At 53.5% G+C, this 16,883-nt stretch overlaps 1 protein-coding gene across 4 annotated transcripts; it reads left to right on the forward strand.

Moving 5' to 3' along the window:
- The first annotated feature begins 327 nt into the window (after nt 1-327).
- On the forward strand, nt 328-16,614 carry SLC44A4 (solute carrier family 44 member 4). Of its 4 annotated transcripts, none has more exons than XM_012436708.2 (21): nt 330-395; nt 2,266-2,314; nt 3,654-3,727; nt 3,852-3,930; nt 4,757-4,820; nt 4,903-5,028; nt 5,238-5,298; nt 6,749-6,836; nt 6,914-6,997; nt 7,264-7,499; nt 7,608-7,707; nt 8,368-8,460; nt 8,740-8,842; nt 12,762-13,015; nt 13,105-13,199; nt 13,299-13,402; nt 13,513-13,586; nt 13,816-13,886; nt 13,986-14,080; nt 14,162-14,246; nt 16,060-16,614. In XM_012436708.2, exons 1-21 carry the CDS (start codon nt 359-361, stop codon nt 16,179-16,181), a joined length of 2,094 nt encoding a protein of 697 aa, XP_012292131.1. In that variant the 5' UTR covers nt 330-358; the 3' UTR covers nt 16,182-16,614. The 4 variants fall into 4 exon arrangements, with proteins under 4 accessions (XP_064217290.1, XP_012292131.1, XP_012292130.1 ...); XM_012436707.2 differs by having other exon boundaries at nt 335-395; nt 4,721-4,820; XM_064361219.1 differs by having other exon boundaries at nt 335-395; nt 3,704-3,727; nt 4,721-4,820.
- Nucleotides 16,615-16,883: the final 269 nt, after the last annotated feature.

The raw sequence follows: 16,883 nt of genomic DNA on the forward strand, positions 1-16,883 counted from the left end.
TCCATCCTGGGCAACAAGAGCAAAACTCCATCTCAAAAAAAAAGCCAATTTCCACACTTTAATCTTTGGCAGGAGTATGTTGGCAGTGTACGGCAGTTAAGGTAGTTTACAAGATCATGAAGCGTTTTCTTATCAGGGCATGCCAGGTCCTTCACACTGTGTTCCGCAGTGCTCCCAGGAAATAGCTCTGAGCCCCTGTCCCAGGCTGCAGCTTCCCGCTGAGCATAGAGTTGAGAAGAAGGAACTAGAGTGTGTCGGGGACCACAGGCGGGGTGGGGCTGTGACGTGTGGGAGGGCGGGGCGGGCGGCAGGTGAGACGCCAGGTCTCCAGGGCTCCAATCACTCCGGAGACTGAGCCATGGGGGGAAAGCGGGACGAGGATGACGAGGCCTACGGTGAGTCTGGGGCGAGGCCCGGGACCCTGTGGAGGGAGGGAAGGACAGGTGCTGTGGGAATAGTGGCTGGGGCTGGCTCCAGGGAGAGGAACTAAGGAAAGTCCTGTGTTCCTGAGGGGAGGACCCGGGAACCGGGAGCCATGGAGGGAGGGAGTGAGGGTCCTGTGAGGAGGATGGGGCTGGGGGCTGGGGCTGTTGCTGGGGAGTCCATGGGGAGTGGAGCTGGGTGCCTCTGAGGAGTTGGGGCTGGGGTCCTTGGGAGCAGAAGGGGGATTTCAGGCCTGGACTCTGGGTCCCTGAGGGCAGGGCCCTGGGAAACAAAGCCAGGATGGAAGGTGGCAAGTTGGGGCCCTGAGCTGAATGGGGCAGGAGGCTGAGAGTGTCCTGTGCTACAGAACCTGCGGCGGGTGAGGCTAGGGTCCCTGTAAGGAGGAGGAAGTTCAGCCTGGACTCTGGGTCCCTGAGAAGGAAAGCTGCCTGTGGCCTGCCGGCTCCCTATGAGGGGTGAGGGGACCCTGAGTGGGCTGGGCTCTGCCTGCCAGGGTCTCCGGGAGAAGTGGCAGGGGGAGTGGGTTCTGCTGGGGGGTCCCTGAGAGGAGTTGGGGCTGAGGGTCTTTGTGGAAAGGGGGCTGGGGGCCTACCTAGGGGTCTCTGTGAGGAGCTAGGAGCAGGAGCTGGTCTTGGAGTACTTTGAGGAATAGGCCAGGGCCCCTGGGGTTCCTGTGAGGAGTGAGGCCTGAGGGGAGAAACGGCAGGGAGCCTGTTTCCAGAATCTCTGCAAGTAACAGGGCTGGGGTTCTGAGGAGAGAGGAAGCTGGGGACCAGTCTCCAGATCCTCGTGAGCAATGAAGGCCGGGGACTCACCTGCGGAGGCCCCTTGGGACTCTGAGGTCTGAGCTTCTGGTCTGAAAGGGAGGGAACCCCCAGGAGGGGCCTCCTTGAGGAGAGGCCTTGAGTCCCTTGGGGCACAGGGGAGTCAGCAGTGAGGACTCCCAAGTAGACTTCCTGGAGCGGCTTCGGGTCAATCATTGTCCATGAGCCACGGAGGGACAGAGTCCAGGGCACCTGGGGAGAGCGGACCCCACCCGCCCCTTCCCAGACTCCTGCCCAGCCCTCACCCTCCCTCGGACTCAGTGCCCACAAGGAACCCTGACTACCCGGCACCCCTCCTCCCTGTGTGTGTACTCAGGGAGGACCAGGAACTCGACGTGTCTGCAATCTCTATGGCCGGGCTCAGGTGTCACTCTGACTGCTGGCCCAGAGCCCGGAGCACACCGTGGCCAGGGGACTGAGGTCCCACCAGAGTGAGGATGTACAGAGCCACCTCCCTCCCCAGGCTCTGCTAGGGTTGACATCTTTGGCTCCAATTTCTTTCCCCATAGCCTTAAGCCAGAGTGTAGGGCAGAGCCTGGGGCAGATGTGGGAAGAGGCTATGACCTCCCTGAGGGGCTGTGGGTCTGTGTGCTCCCTGGGGAGGGATTAGGGAGGAGAGAGGACTGAGGATGAGGGCATGAGAACCACCGGGAGTCCCACATCCCAGCTGGAGGGAGACTCAGGAAAACCGTGCCAGGGTGGGCAGGGGACCAAGGCCATTTCCCAGGCTGACTGCCTTGAGGTGTGAGCCGGAAACTACAAAGGCCTTCCTTCCCCTCCCTGTGGCCACCTGGGTGGAGTTCCCAGGGAGCTGCTGAGCTGCTGACCAGGCCTGGATCCTACCCTTCCTGCTCCCCAGTTTTCCCCTCCTGCCAGTCCTGCCCTAGTCCATCTCCCTCCAAACACCTGAAGCCTGGGTAGGGTCCTGGGGCTGGGAGGAGGACAAGATATGCAGAGAGAGAGACTCACCCTCCACACCCCTTCCCATGCCCCTCAGGGAAGCCAGTCAAATACGACCCCTCCTTTCGAGGCCCCATCAAGAACAGGTGAGCTCTGGGCACTGCCCTGGGGGCTGCTGGGGGTGGTGGGTGCGGTGTGGAATCCAATATTTGCTTCATATTTGCTAAAATATTATTAGTAAGACACTTGTGAAAAAAGGAAACTCCTGCCCAGGAGGGTTGTGCCCTGCACAGATTGCTGTGTCTGGAGCAGGCATCCAGGGCTTCCCTGTTCTGGGGGGATGTTCTGTTTCTTAAGTGCCTGCTACACAAGTGTGTGCGTTTGGGGAGAACTCACCCAGTGGAGCCCTTGCGAGTTGTATGCTTTTCTGTCTTTAACCTCAGAAGAAAGTTTACCCACTCAGAAAAAAAAAAAGTTTTCTTTCTTTTTGTGTTTTGGAGATGGGGACTCACTGCAGCCTCGACCTCTTAGGCTCAAGTGATCCTCTTGCCCCAGCCTTCTGAGTAGCTGGGACTTCAGGCATGCACCATCACACCAGGCTAATTTCTTTGAGATGGGAATCTCACTATGTTGCCCAGGCTGGTCTCAAACTCCTGCCCTCAAGGAATTCCCCTGCCTCAGCCTCCCAAGTAGCGGGTATTACTGTCATGAGTCACTGTGCCTCACTAGGTTTTCTAAATAAAATAATACAAAATTGGGCCAGGCATGGTGGCTCATGCCTGTAATCCCTCACTTTGGGGAGGCCAAGGCAATGGATCATTTTGAGGTCAGGAGTTCAAGACCAGCCTGGCCACATGGTGAAACCCTTTTTCTACTAAAAATACAAAAATTGGCCGGGTGGTAGTGGCACATTCCTGTAATCCTAGCTATTCGTGAGGTTGAGGCAGGAGAATTGCTTGAGTTGCTTAAGCCTGGGAGGCAGAGGTTGCAGTAAACTGAGATCATGCCACTGCACTACAGTCTGCATGACAGAGTGAGATCCTGTCACAAAATAATAAAATAAAAACAGGCCGGGTGTGGTGGCTTACACCTGTAATCCCAGCACTTTGTGAGGCTGAGGCGGGTGGATCACAAGGTCAGGAGTTCGACACCAGCCTGGCCAATATGGTGAAATACTGTCTCTATTAAAAATACAAAAAAAATTAGCCAGGCGTGGTGGCGTGCACCTGTAGTCCCAGCTACTTGGGATATTGAGGCAGGAGAATCACTTGAACCTGGGAGGCAGAGGTTGCAGTGAGCCAAGATCGCGCAACTGCACTCCAGCCTGGGCAATGGAGCAAAACTCCATCTCAAAAAATAAAAATAAAAATAAAGCCTACCGATGCCCACACTCCAGCATCCCCCAACTCTCTAACCCTTGACCCCTTGAGACCATAAGCCCCACCTCCCAAGTCTCCTTAGCTCAGACTCCCATTTCTCTCTCAGGAGCTGCACAGACGTCATCTGCTGCGTCCTCTTCCTGCTCTTTATTCTAGGTTACATCGTGGTGGGGATTGTGGGTGAGTTTCCCGCTGTTCGGAGCCGGGGTAGAGGGTGGGGGCAGTAACCCAGGGAGGGACCATTCCCATAATTGCCCCACTAAGTCCCTGCCCTCCAGTGACTCATCTGTGCCTCTGTCTCCAGCCTGGGTGTATGGAGACCCTCGGCAAGTCCTCTACCCCAGGAACTCTACTGGGGCCTACTGTGGCATGGGGGAGAACAAGTGAGTATAAAGGCAAGAAGAGGAGGGCAGGAGACACCCCCCAACTCAGGCTCCAGACCTGTCCGTGCTCTTCCACAACCTTCCCCTGTTGTCCCCACCCCACCTCAGCCTCCCTGAATCTGACCACTCCAGGCCACGTTGAAAACCGTTGCTGGACAGTTAGCTTCTTGAGTCCCCCCAGAAATGGGAGGCAGTGGAGAGTCGTGTTAAGTGCATGAGTTTTACAGTTCAGAGATTGGTGTTTGGATCCCCAACTGGGTCAAGTTTTGGTTGTGTGGCCTTGGACAAGTTACTCAACCTCTCTGAGATTTGATTTCCTTATCTGAAATTCAAGGAGGATTCCAGAAGCAATGCCAACAGTCTTCACATGCAGATGTCCAATAAGTAATAAAACCTGTAATATTTATATAGCATTTACTATGTTCCAGGCAGGCAGTAAACTTTACACACACAAGCTCGTTGAAATCTCATGAGGCAGGCACTATTTTTTTATGTGTAGTAGAACCAAGACCAAGAACAAGTGATTTGCTCAAGGTCATAAAGATGATATGACATCATGCAGCTCCAAGTTCATGCTCTGAGCCATTTGTCAGCAGTTGCAATGCTGAATTACTCTGAGAGATCTTCTAGGCGTCTCCCTACCTCCCCAGCTGAGCTAGGGATAGGAGCTGAGGGTGACTGGTCTGGGCCATGCTGGGCCCGCTATTCTCTTGAGAAACCACCCTAGTGGTCCCTCCCCTCCCCCGACACCTGACCAGGCCCTGGTGCACGTGAATCTCCCCTCCCACAGAGATAAGCCGTATCTCCTGTACTTCAACATCTTCAGCTGCATCCTATCCAGCAACATCATCTCAGTGGCTGAGAATGGCTTACAGTGTCCCACACCCCAGGTCAGAGCCTGGGCCCTGCCTCTGCCCCAGATCTCACCCAGGGTCTCAAGTTCCAGTCCCTTAGCATTCTCTCCACGCCCAGGTGTGTGTGTCCTCCTGCCCAGAGGCCCCATGGACTGTGGAAAAAAGCCAGCTCTCGCAGACTGTTGGGGAAGTCTTCTACACAGAAAACAGGAACTTTTGTCTACCAGGAGTACCCTGGAATATGGTGAATATTGCCCCTAACTTCAACACTGTCACCCAGGAGGGCCCAGGGTGGGCACAAGTGGGAGGAGGAGTTGGGTAATCACCAGGTTGGCTTTCCTGGGGAGTGTGGGACAGGCTGAGCCCCATGGTGGTGGTGGTGAGGGGACCCGCTTCTTCATCCTGCTCTGTGTCTGTGTATCTGTCTGTCCTTTCCCCCACTTCCTGCCACAGACAGTGATCACAAGCCTGCAACAGGAACTCTGCCCCAGTTTCCTCCTCCCCTCTGCTCCAGGTGAGAAGCACAAATTCCTTCCTCAGATACCATGTAGTCCAATGTTTGTATTGCTCAAATGAAGAAACTAGGCCAGAGACAGTGAAGTCACATAGCTTGTTGGTGGCAAAACTGGAATTAGCATCAGGTCTTCATTTTTCTCTTGTTATGTGGCCTTGCAGTCAGACCAGTGTTTTGGGGACCTACTATGTGCCAGGTGCTGGGGACAGAGGCAAGGAACATAACAACTGCTCCCTGCTTCAGCTACATTCTAGGCGAAGAGATGAGAGTTGTTCACAAAGAGACTGTATGAAAATGACAGCGGGGTGCAGTGGCTCATGCCTGCAGTCCCACCTGCTCAGGAGGCTAAGGCAGGAGAATCACTTGAGTCCTTGAGTTTGAGGTTACAGTGAGCTATGATTGTGCCACTGCACTCCAGCCTGGTCAATGAGTGGGAGACCCTATCTCTAAAAAAATAAACAGGCTGAGTGTGGTGACTCACACCTGTAATCCCAACACTTTGTGGGGCTGGGGTGGGAGGATTGCTTGAGCCCAGGAGCTCAAGCCCAGCCTGGGCAACATAGCAAGACCCCATCTGTACAAAAAACTTTTTTAATTCAACAGGTGTGGTGGTGCACACCTGTAATCCCAGTTGCTTGGGAGGCTAAGTGGGGAGGATCGCTTGAGCCCAGGAGTTCAATGTTGCAGTAAGCTATGATTGTGCAGCTGCACTGCAGCCTGGGTGACAGAGAAAGACCCTGACTCAAAAATAAATAAATAAATAAATAAATAAATAAATAAATAAATAGAATGTAAATGACAAAGCAAGCCTGCCTGGCAAAGTTGTTGCAAGGATGGCGGTAAGTGGCTCTGTAGGCAAAGGAGGTAGGGATGAGGTCAGAAGGCTTCCTGGAGGAGGTAAGATGGAGCTGGAGTTGAACAGGGAGTCATGAATGGGATTTCTGGTGGAAAGAGTGCCCTGAGAGAGAGGCACAGTAAGTGCAAAGATATAGAGGAGAAGGGAACATGGGCTGGACTTGGACATGGACAGCAGGGTCTGGAAGCCTGGCCAGGGAGTGTGGACACAGTCTCTGGGGCAGAGCCTCTGGAAATATCCGAATCGCAGAGGGACCCAGAGCCCTGGAGTGACCAAGTCCAGGCTGTGCCATGGTCTCCCTGGCACTCCACTCGGGTGGAGGGTGGATGGAAGGGTGGCAGAGTGTTCTAAGAGTTGAGGACAGCAGAGAGGAGGGTCCAAACCAAGGCAGCAGCAGGGAGGGGAGGAAGGGGATGGACTGGGCTCCACGGGGCAGGAGCCCATTTGACTGTGAAACCAAAAGCAGCCCACTGAGGAACGCAAAGCCCATCACCCTTCCCTCCCCTGACGGCACTGTGGACTGGGAGGGGGCCAGAGACCCTCCAGACAGAGCTCCTGGCCTCCCGCACCCAGCAGCCCGACTCTCCCCTCCAGCTCTGGGTCGCTGCTTTCCATGGACCAACGTTACTCCACCGGTGCTCCCAGGGATCACCAATGGCACCACCATAGAGCAGGGGATCAGGTAGGCACCTCCCTCCCCTGACATCGTGGCCACACCCCTTCCACCCACAACCCTATCTAACTCTGTCTCCCCAACAGCGGTCTTATCGACAGCCTCAATGCCCGAGACATCAGTGTTAAGATCTTTGAAGATTTTGCCCAGTCCTGGTATTGGATTCTTGTGTGAGTCACCAAAGTCCCCTCTTCTCGAGTCCTTGCCTTTTCCCTCTCTGATCCTCTATCCCCTTGCCCAATGTCTGAAACACAGGCTTTGGACAGAGAAGGAGGAGCCAGAGCTCGGAATGGATTCCAAGCCCAACGGGATTTATAAGGGAAAGAGGCCTAATCTGGGGACATCGGGTGGTGTATGGAAAGGCAGTGGGGGCCTCTGAACGGGGAAAGATTTGAGGGGTCAGAACTGAAACTCACTGTCCTCACCCTGCCTACAGTGCCCTGGGGGTGGCTCTGGTCTTGAGCCTACTGTTTATCTTGCTTCTGCGCCTGGTGGCCGGGCCCCTGGTGCTGGTGCTGATCCTGGGGGTGCTGGGCGTGCTGGCCTACGCCATCTACTACTGCTGGGAGGAGTACCGAGTGCTGCGGGACAAGGGCGCCTCCATCTCCCAGCTGGGTTTCACCACCAACCTCAGTGCCTACCGGAGCGTGCAGGAGACCTGGCTGGCTGCCCGTGAGTGTCCTGCCCACCCCCAAACCACCAGCTGCCCAAGGACTGCCCTGGGCCCTGCCCCGCCCTGACCCTGGCCCTGACCTAGGTCTGCCTGCCCGTCCTCTGCAGTGATCGTGCTGGCTGTGCTGGAAGCCATCCTGCTGCTGGTGCTCATCTTCCTGCGGCAGCGGATTCGTATCGCCATCGCCCTCCTGAAGGAGGCCAGCAAGTTAGGGCCTGCCTGGGAGGGAGATGGGGCTGAGGACAGGGTGGACCCCGGACGGGGGTGCTAGAGAGGTGGCAGGGAGCCTCAGAGGAGAAGGGAAACATGGCACAGTGGCGAACACTGCTGTGGCTTCGCCTTTCTGAGCCTCTGTTTCCCCATCTATAAAATGGGGGTAACAATAATTCCTGCCTTCTAGGGTTGTCATGAGGATTAAATGAGTGCCTAGAACAGGACATAGGCCTTCTTGAGAGGTTGGTGGGAGTGGTGGTGGCTGAGTGGAATGGCGGGAATCCAGGCCAGTGGGGGCAGCAGCTTGCTCCCGACCAGGAACTGCCACACACACCTGCCAAGGGATCACCCTTGGGGGTGACCTTCCCTTACTCCACCCAAAGCTGCCCCAGGTGGCTTCTCTGTGAGTGTAGTTTCCTCTAAGGGTCCTGTGAGCCTGAGTTATTCAGTTCTGTTTATCCAGTGAGCACCTACACTACGCCTAGCCTTGCATCAGGCCCTGGAGACACAGATATGAAAGACAACTTCACTGCCCCAGTTGCTCCCACCCTGAGGGAGTGGGGCAGGCCCCTATGAAGGCAGAGGTGGGGTCAGCCCCTTGAGAAGATGGATAGCTGGGGCGGTGCCAGTGGACAGCTCTTGTCTCCCCTGCAGGGCTGTGGGACACATGATGTCAACCATGTTCTACCCGCTGGTCACCTTTGTCCTCCTCCTCATCTGCATCGCCTACTGGGCCATGACCGCTCTGTATCCTCTGCCCACGCAGTCAGCCCCTCTTGGAGTCCTGGGGGGTGATGGAAAACAAAGCAATACTTGCCCCGTACAGAGCCTTGTCGTCACTGGAAGAGGTACCTCTTTCTCTGGGCAAACACAGCAGCCTGTGCCTGAACAGAATTGAAAGAGTGCGCACAGGCTGAATTTCAGCCCTCTGTGTGCAGCAAACGATCTGCACTATGAACAGGTCCCTAAGGAGTGAGTGGCCTGTGGGGACCTCATGTGACCATGCTTTCCTTGACTCCCCTCTGGGTACCTGGCTACATCGGGGCAACCCCAGTATGTGCTCTGGGCATCCAACGTCAGCTCCCCCGGCTGTGAGAACGTGCCAATAAATACATCATGCAACCCCATGGTAAGAAGTAGGGGGACATGGAGGTGGGACTAGTAGGGCCGAGGGGCTGGAGGGGTCACATTCCTCATTGTACAGGAGAAGACTGAGGGCAAGAAACTAATTCAAGATCCACACCCAACCCCCAGCAGAGCTAGAAGGAACCAGTCCCCAGAATACATATTCCTCCTGTTGAGCCGTCCATCATATAGGGAGGGAAACTGAGGCTGGGAGAGCTGGCATGCTGTCCCTGAAGGCAGAGCCAGGCCTGGATACTAGGACTTACTCAACCCCGCCCCAGGACATTTCTCTCTCTTGAGGACCATCAACCGCTTCACCCTCTGAGTCTCAGTCCACTCCTGTTTGTTTATTTATTTATTTATTTTATTTTATTTTATTTTATTTTGAGATAGGGTCTCGCTCTTTCACCCAGGCTGGATTGCAGTGGTGCAATCTCAGCTCACTGCACTTTCCATCCCCCGAGGCTCAAGCAATTCTCCCACCTCAGCCTCCTGAGTAGCTGGGACTACTAATGTGCGACACCACACCAGGCTAATTTTAAGGTTTTTATAGGGGCAAGGTCTTGCTGTGTTGCCCAGGCTGGTCTTGAATGCCTGGGGTTGCCCCGAGGTAGCCAGATAACCAAGCTGCAGTTCAACCTTCCAAAGTGCTGGCATTATAGGAGTGAGCCACCACACGCGGCCCCACTCCTCCATAAAATAGGCATAATCACGATACCCATCCCTGGGGTGGCTGAGAAGATGAAATAACTGGGCACATAAAGTCCTTAGTACAATGCCTGGCACCTGCTAAGAGCTCGATAACAGGTTGGATTGTTTTGCTTTGTTAAGTCTTCCTCCTTTGGAACACAGAGCCCTAGGTAGTAGCCAGGTGGGACTCCCTGGGGGGGACCTGGAAGAGAAGCTGCTTCCCAAAACTCCCCTGTGAGGTTTCCAGGGAGTGGCACTGGGCTGCTGGGAATTCACTCTTCTCAAACCTGTCATGTCTTCACCTTGTCTGAGCTGGGACCATGAGCTGTGCTGCAGGCATTAGCCCCATCCCTATTAAAAAGGGGAGGTTTGCCGGGCACGGTGGCTCACGCCTATAATCCCAGCGCTTTGGGAGGCTGAGGCGGGCAGATCACGAGGTCAAGAGATCAGGACCATCCTGGCCAACATGGTGAAACCCCGTCTCTACTAAAAATACAAAAAAATTAGCTGGGCATGGTGGCGTGTGCCTGTAGTCCCAGCTACTTGGGAGGCTGAGGCAGGAGAATTGCTTGAATTCAGGAGGCGGAGGTTGCGGTGAGCCGAGAATGCGCCATTGCACTCCAGCCTGGGTAACAAGAGCGAAACTCTGTCTCAAAAAAAAAAAAAGTGGGGAGGTTTATTTACATGTACAGAGGACCCACTATGCATCAGGCACTCGGTATACAAAGCCCAAAATGATGTGGTTCTTTTTCTTTCTTTTTTTTTCTTTTCTAATGCAGGGTCTCACTCTGTTACCCAGGCTGGAGTACAGTGATGCAATCATGGCTCACTGCAGGCTTGACCTCCCAGGCTCAAGCGATCCTCTCACCTCAGCCTCCCAAGTAACTGGGACTACAAGCAAGTGCCACCATGCCTAATTTTTCTTTTTAAGAGATGGGGTTTCATTATGTTGTCCAGGCTGGTCTCAAACTTTTGGGTTTAAGCAATCTGCCTGTTTCAGCCTTCCAAAATGTTGGGATTACAGGCGTGAGCAACTGCGCCAGGTATGATGTGATTGTTGTTTTCAACTTGCTTGTGATCTAGAGGTAAAGATTGACCGAAGGCCGGGCATGGTGGCTCAAGCCTGTAATACCAGCACTTTGGGAGGCTGAGGTGGGAAGATCACAATGTCAGGGGTTCGAGACCAGCCCGACCAATAGGGTGAAATCCTGTCTCTACTAAAAATACAAAAATTAGCCGGGCATGGTGGCACACACCTGAGGTCCCAGTTACTCAGGAGGCTGAGGCAGAAGAATTGCTTGAACCCGAGAAGTGGAGGTTGCAGTGAGCTGAAATCATGCCACTGTACTCCAGCCTAGGTCAGAGAGCGAGACTCCGTCTCAAAAAAAAAAAAAAAAAAAAAAAAATTGACAGAAATCCACAATTACATACAGCACGGAAAGTGGTTTATTTATTTTTTTGTTATAAAATTTCATACACTCAGTGTCAGAAATTACAAGATTTTTGGCCAGGCACAGTAGCTCATGCTCATGCCTCAGCACTTTGGGAGGCTGAGGTGGAAAGATCACTTGAGCTCAGGAGTTCATGCACATCCTGGGCAACATAGTGAGACCCCCATCTCTATAAAAAGTGGAAAAAAATTATCAGGGCATGGTGGTTCACACCTGTAGTCTCAGCTGCTCGAGAGGCTGAGGTGGGAGGATCACTTGGGCCTGGGAAATTGAGGCTGCAGTGAGATCATGCCATTGCACTTCAGCCTGAGCAACAGAGTAAGACCCCGTCTCTACAAAAATTAATTTAACTTTTTTTTTTTTTTTGAGACGGAGTTTCGCTCTTGTTACCCAGGCTGGAGTGCAGTGGTGCGATCTTGGCTCACCGCAACCTCCGCCTCCTGGGTTCAGGCAATTCTCCTGCCTCAGCCTTCTGAGTAGCTGGGATTACAGGCACGCGCCACCATGCCCAGCTAATTTTTTGTATTTTTAGTAGAGACGGGGTTTCACCATGTTGACCAGGATGGTCTCAATCTCTTCACCTCGTGATCCACCCACCTCGGCCTCCCAAAGTGCTGGGATTACAGGGGTGAGCCACCGCACCCAGCAATTTAACTTTTTAAAAAAATATTTTTTGATTAGGTGGGCATGGTGGCGCACACCTGCAGTACCACTCGGGAGGCTGAGGCAGAAGGATTGCTTGAACCCGTGGGGCAGAGGTTGCAGTGAGCTGAGATCGAGCCACTGCACTCCAGCTTGGGCGACAGAGTGAGACCCTGTATCAAAAAAAAAAAATGTTTTTTTTTTTAATATTTGCTAGAAAGGGTTGTTTTGTGGCTTTTTACTTTTTATGAATTTCGAAACATATGTAAAAGTAGAGATGATAGCACAGTGAATCCCTGTACCAAGATACCACAACCCTCAACTTTTTGCTATTCTTATTTCATCTGTTTCCTCACCTGTAATTTTTTTTTTTTTTTGAGATGGAGTTTTGCTTTTGTCGCCCAGGCTGGAGTGCAATGGTGCGATCTCAACCCACCACAACCTCTGCTTCCTGGGTTCAAGCTATTCTCCTGCTGCAGCCTCTTGAGTAGTTGGGATTACAGGCACCACCATTCCCAACTAATTTTTGTATTTTAAGTAGAGACAGGGTTTCACCATGTTGGCCAGGCTGGTCTTGAACTCCTGACCTCAGGTGATCTGCCCACTTCAGCCTCCCAAAGTTGTGGGATTACAGGCATGAGCCATGCTGCCCAGCCTCATAAATTTTTTTCTGGAGACTTTTAAGGCAAATTCTGGACATCATACCATTTCACCAGTACATACATCGGGATGGATCTCAACAGACAGGAACTGTTTAAAAGCCTAGCCACTATATCATTATCACACCTCACAAAATTAACAATAATTCCTTAATATCATCAAATGCCCAGCCTGTTCTATTTGCTGGAAAGGGTTTTGGTAGATGCTGCAGAAGCTGCTCTGGGAGGGGAATGCTGAGCGAGTACAATCCCCTCTGATTGACACTGAGGGAGTGATTACACTCATGCAATAGGCAGACCACACTGAGTTTGAACCTGGAGATGGAACTCTTGGACAGAACTTGACCCCCCAGTTAAGGGAAGCTGCTACTTCCCACCTGTCGACTCTGGGAGGGGCAGACGCTACTGGGAATGGAACGCCCAGGCTCCATACTGAGGTCCCTGAAGCCTGAGCCTACTCTATCCCTCTCTACCCTCCCAGGCCCAGCCTGTGAATTCCTCGTGCCCAGGGCTGATGTGCGTCTTCCAGGGCTATTCATCCACAGGTCTCGTCCAGCGTTCTCTCTTCAACCTGCAAATCTATGGGGTCTTGGGGCTCTTCTGGACCCTTAACTGGGTACTGGCCCTGGGCCAGTGCGTCCTGGCCGGAGCCTTTGCCTCCTTCTACTGGGCCTTCCACAAGCCCCAGGACATCCCCACCTTCCCCCTGTTCTCTGCCTTCATCCGCACACTCCGGTAAGCATGGGGCAGGGGTCTGGTCATTGTAAGCATGGGGGCCCCAGGGGTCCTGGGGCTGTCTCTAACTACATAACACCCCTCTGCAGTTACCACACCGGGTCGTTGGCATTTGGAGCCCTCATCCTGACCCTTGTGCAGATAGCCAGGGTCATCTTGGAGTATATTGACCACAAGCTGAGAGGTGAGCCTGGCGTTGGAGTAGGAGTCAGGAGCTGGGGAAGGCCGTTAGGGAGGGGCCGTAAGAGGCCGGTGAGCAAACATGAGCTTCCCTCGCTCCCAGGAGTGCAGAACCCTGTAGCCCGCTGCATCATGTGCTGTTTCAAGTGCTGCCTCTGGTGTCTGGAAAAATTTATCAAGTTTCTAAACCGCAATGCATACATCATGGTGAGCCACACTGCAAGCAACCTCTTGTTCTGGTGCCCTTTGGCCTAGACACCCCCATCCTGGTCCAGGCACGCTCGCCTTGGTAACTCTGACCTTCCCACCTCCCTCAGATCGCCATCTATGGGAAGAATTTCTGTGTCTCAGCCAAAAATGCCTTCATGCTACTCATGCGAAACATTGTCAGGTTAGGCTGTTCCCCACCTGTCGACGCCCTCCTCCCATCTCCCACCCAAAGCTGGTTTCATGGGCGTGCTGGGCTCAGCAGGGCCCTAGACTTGATTTAGTGCTCTACTTTTGCCACCTTGAAATGTGAACAATTTTCGTTTTGCACCGTCCCCACAAATGACAAAGCCTATTCTACTGTCAGCATTGCCAGACCTCTCACCCCCAACTTCCCCTAATTTCCGGTACAGGGTGGTTGTCCTGGATAAAGTCACAGACTTGCTGCTCTTCTTTGGGAAGCTGCTGGTGGTCGGAGGTGTCGGTAAGGGACCAGGAGGAGTGGGGGCAGAGGGTGGGATGCTGGGCAGCTGAAGAGGTGGTCTCAGAGGAGCAGCACTGACCCCCCAGAATTCTCCCACAGGTGTCCTGTCCTTCTTTTTTTTCTCCGGTCGCATCCAGGGGCTGGGTAAAGACTTTGAGAGCCCCCACCTCAACTATTACTGGCTACCCATCATGGTGAGTGACTCTCCTCTCTGCTGCTCGACCCCCAACTCCCCAAAGGAACGCTTTAACCCCAATGAGCCGTGTGTCTTCCAGACCTCTATCCTGGGAGCCTATGTCATCGCCAGCGGCTTCTTCAGCGTTTTCGGCATGTGTGTGGACACGCTCTTCCTCTGCTTCCGTAAGTGACATCCCAGCCGCCTGTCCCCAAACCCAAAGTACTGAGCCGTTCAAGCATTTTTTTTTTTTTTTTTTTTTTTTTTTTTTGAGATGGAGTTTTGCTCTTGTTACCCAGGCTGGAGTGCAATGGCGCAATCTCGGCTCACCGCAACCTCCGCCTCCTGAGTTCAAGCAATTCTTCTGCCTCAGCCTCCCGAGTAGCTGGGACTACAGGCACGCACCACCATGCCCAGCTAATTTTTTTATATTTTTAGTAGAGATGGGGTTTCACCTTGTTGGCCAGGATGGTCTCGATCTCTTGACCTCGTGATCCACTCGCCTCGGCCTCCCAAAGTGCTGGGATTATAGGCGTGAGCCACCGTGCCCAGCCCAAGCATTTTTTTTTTTTTTTTTTTTTGAGATTTGATGCTTCTAGAAACAGTGCTTTGGTGAGCTAAACGAACCAGAGGGAGCTTCTTGCGACATCCTGAGGCCAGGAGTTTGGGGAAGAAGGGAGAGAGTGAGCCCCCAGGCTGGTGGGCTCTCCCAAGAAGGAGCATTCTGATGGAGAGGTCTGCGCCATCTTCCCCTAGGAAATCTCAGGTAGAAGTTAGCCATTAGAAGGCTGGGCACGGTGGCTCACACCTGTAATCCCAGCACTTTGGGAGGCTGAGGAGGGTGGATCACCCTGAGGTCAGGAGTTCGAGACCAGCCTGGCCAACATAGTGAAACCCCTGTGTCTACTAAAAATAAAATAGCTGCCGGGCGCGGTGACTCACGCCTGTAATCCCAACACTTTGGGAGGCCAAGGCAGGTGGATCACGAGGTCAAGAGATCGAGACCATCCTGGTTAACAAGGTGAAACCCCGTCTCTACTAAAAATACAAAAATTAGCTGGGCACGGTGGCTCGTGCCTGTAATCCCAGCTACTCAGAAGGCTGAGGCAGGAGAATTGCCTGAACCCAGGAGGCGGAGGTTGCAGTGAGCCGAGATCGCGCCATTGCACTCCAGCCTGGGTAACAAGAGCGAAATTCCGACTCAAAAAAAAAAAAAAAAATAGCTGGACATGGTGGTGAACGACTGTAATCCCAGCCACTCAGGAGGCTGAGGCAGGAGAATCGCTTGAACTCAGGAGGCGGAGGTTGCAGCGAGCCGAGATCGCACCACTGCACTCCAGCCTGGGCGACAGAGGCAGACTCTGACTCCAAAAAAAAAGCCGAGCACAGTGGCTCACTCCTGTAATCCCAGCACTTTGGGAGGCCGAGGTGAGCGGATCACCTGAGGTCGGGAGTTCGAGACGAGCCTGACCAACATGGAGAAACCCGGTCTCTACTAAAAATACAAAATTAGCCGGTCGTGGTGGCTCATGCCTGTAATCACAGCTACTCGGGAGGCTGAGGCAGGAAAATCGCTTGACCCCGGGAGACGGAGATTGCAGTGAGCCGAGATCATGCTGCCATTGCACTCCAGCCTGGGTAACAAAAGCGAAACTCCGTCTCAAAAAAAAAAAAAAAAAAAAAAGCCATTAGAGAGACTTGCCAGCAGGTGGCTGTAGTGGCAGGGGATTTTCTTAACTCTACAGCGTGCATCCATTCAGGATTTGCCAGGCTCCGCCTAAGCGACTGACATGCATTTTTTCCGCTAATTCTTATCATCACTCTATGAAATATAATATTGCCGACCCCACTTCACATGAGGAAACTGAGATTACATAACCTGCTCGGGGATAGGGGTGGTGGGACCGCCTGGATTCCAAACCCGGCAGGCAGCTTGCTTCCCAGTCCCCGATTTTCCGGCCCCAGGCTCCGCTCTAACCGGTCTCTGTTGCATCACAGTGGAAGACCTGGAGCGCAACGATGGCTCCCTGGACCGGCCCTACTACATGTCAAAGAGCCTTCTAAAGATTCTAGGCAAGAAGAACGAGGTGCCCCCGGGCAACAAGAAGAGGAAGAAGTGAGAGCTCCGGCCCTGATCCAGGACTGCACCCCACCCCCACCGTCCAGCCGTCCAGCCTCACTTCGCCTTATGGGTCTCCATTTTGTAGTAAAAAAGGTTTTAGGCCAGGTGCGGTGGCTCACGCCTGTAATCCCAACACTTTGGGAGACCGAGGCGGGCGGATTACCTGAGTAAGGAGTTCGAGACCAGCCTGGCCAACATGGTGAAACCCCGTCTCTACTAAAAATACAAAAATTAGCCGGGTGAGGTGGCGGGCGCCTTTAATCCCAGCTACACTGGAGGCTGAGGCGGGAGAATCACTTGAACCCGGGAGGCAGAGGTTGCAGTGAGCCGAGAGCGCGCCACTGCACGCCAACCTGGGTAACAGAGCAAGACTCCGTCTTCAAAACAAAACAAACAAAAAAAGATTTTATTAAAGATATTTTGTTTTCTCAGTAAGTCTGTGAATCGTTCTCTCCACGACTACGCGCGGTCTTTTTTTCCCCCGCCGGGCTCTTTAACATAGGCCCCGCCCCTGTGACGCCCTGGTGCCGCGGCCAATCAAAAATCCTAATATGGATGGTGCAGGGCCCTTCTTCACCCCAGCCAGTCCGCTTCCCTTTCGGGTCACGCGCTCTGGGCCTCCAAGAGGGCCAATCGGAAAGGCAAGTTTTGAGACGCTACGTGATCACGTGGGAGGAGATGAGCTGCTTGAAGACCAATT

The sequence above is a fragment of the Aotus nancymaae genome, unplaced genomic scaffold, assembly GCF_030222135.1.
Source record: "Aotus nancymaae isolate 86718 unplaced genomic scaffold, 86718_ANA_hifiasm-v0.15.2.pri h1tg000040l, whole genome shotgun sequence".
NCBI classification, from domain to species: Eukaryota; Metazoa; Chordata; class Mammalia; order Primates; family Aotidae; genus Aotus; species Aotus nancymaae.

What these genes read in the sequence shown, in the direction of transcription:
- SLC44A4 (XM_012436707.2), top strand. Translation starts at nt 359, where the DNA reads ATGGGGGGAAAGCGGGACGAGGATGACGAGGCCTACG. An exon ending in CAGGAGTACCCTGGAATATG is followed by an intron (nt 5,029 to 5,237) that starts GTGAATATTGCC and finishes TTCCTGCCACAG; the next exon opens with ACAGTGATCACAAGCCTGCA. An exon ending in CTCCTGAAGGAGGCCAGCAA is followed by an intron (nt 7,708 to 8,367) that starts GTTAGGGCCTGC and finishes TCTCCCCTGCAG; the next exon opens with GGCTGTGGGACACATGATGT.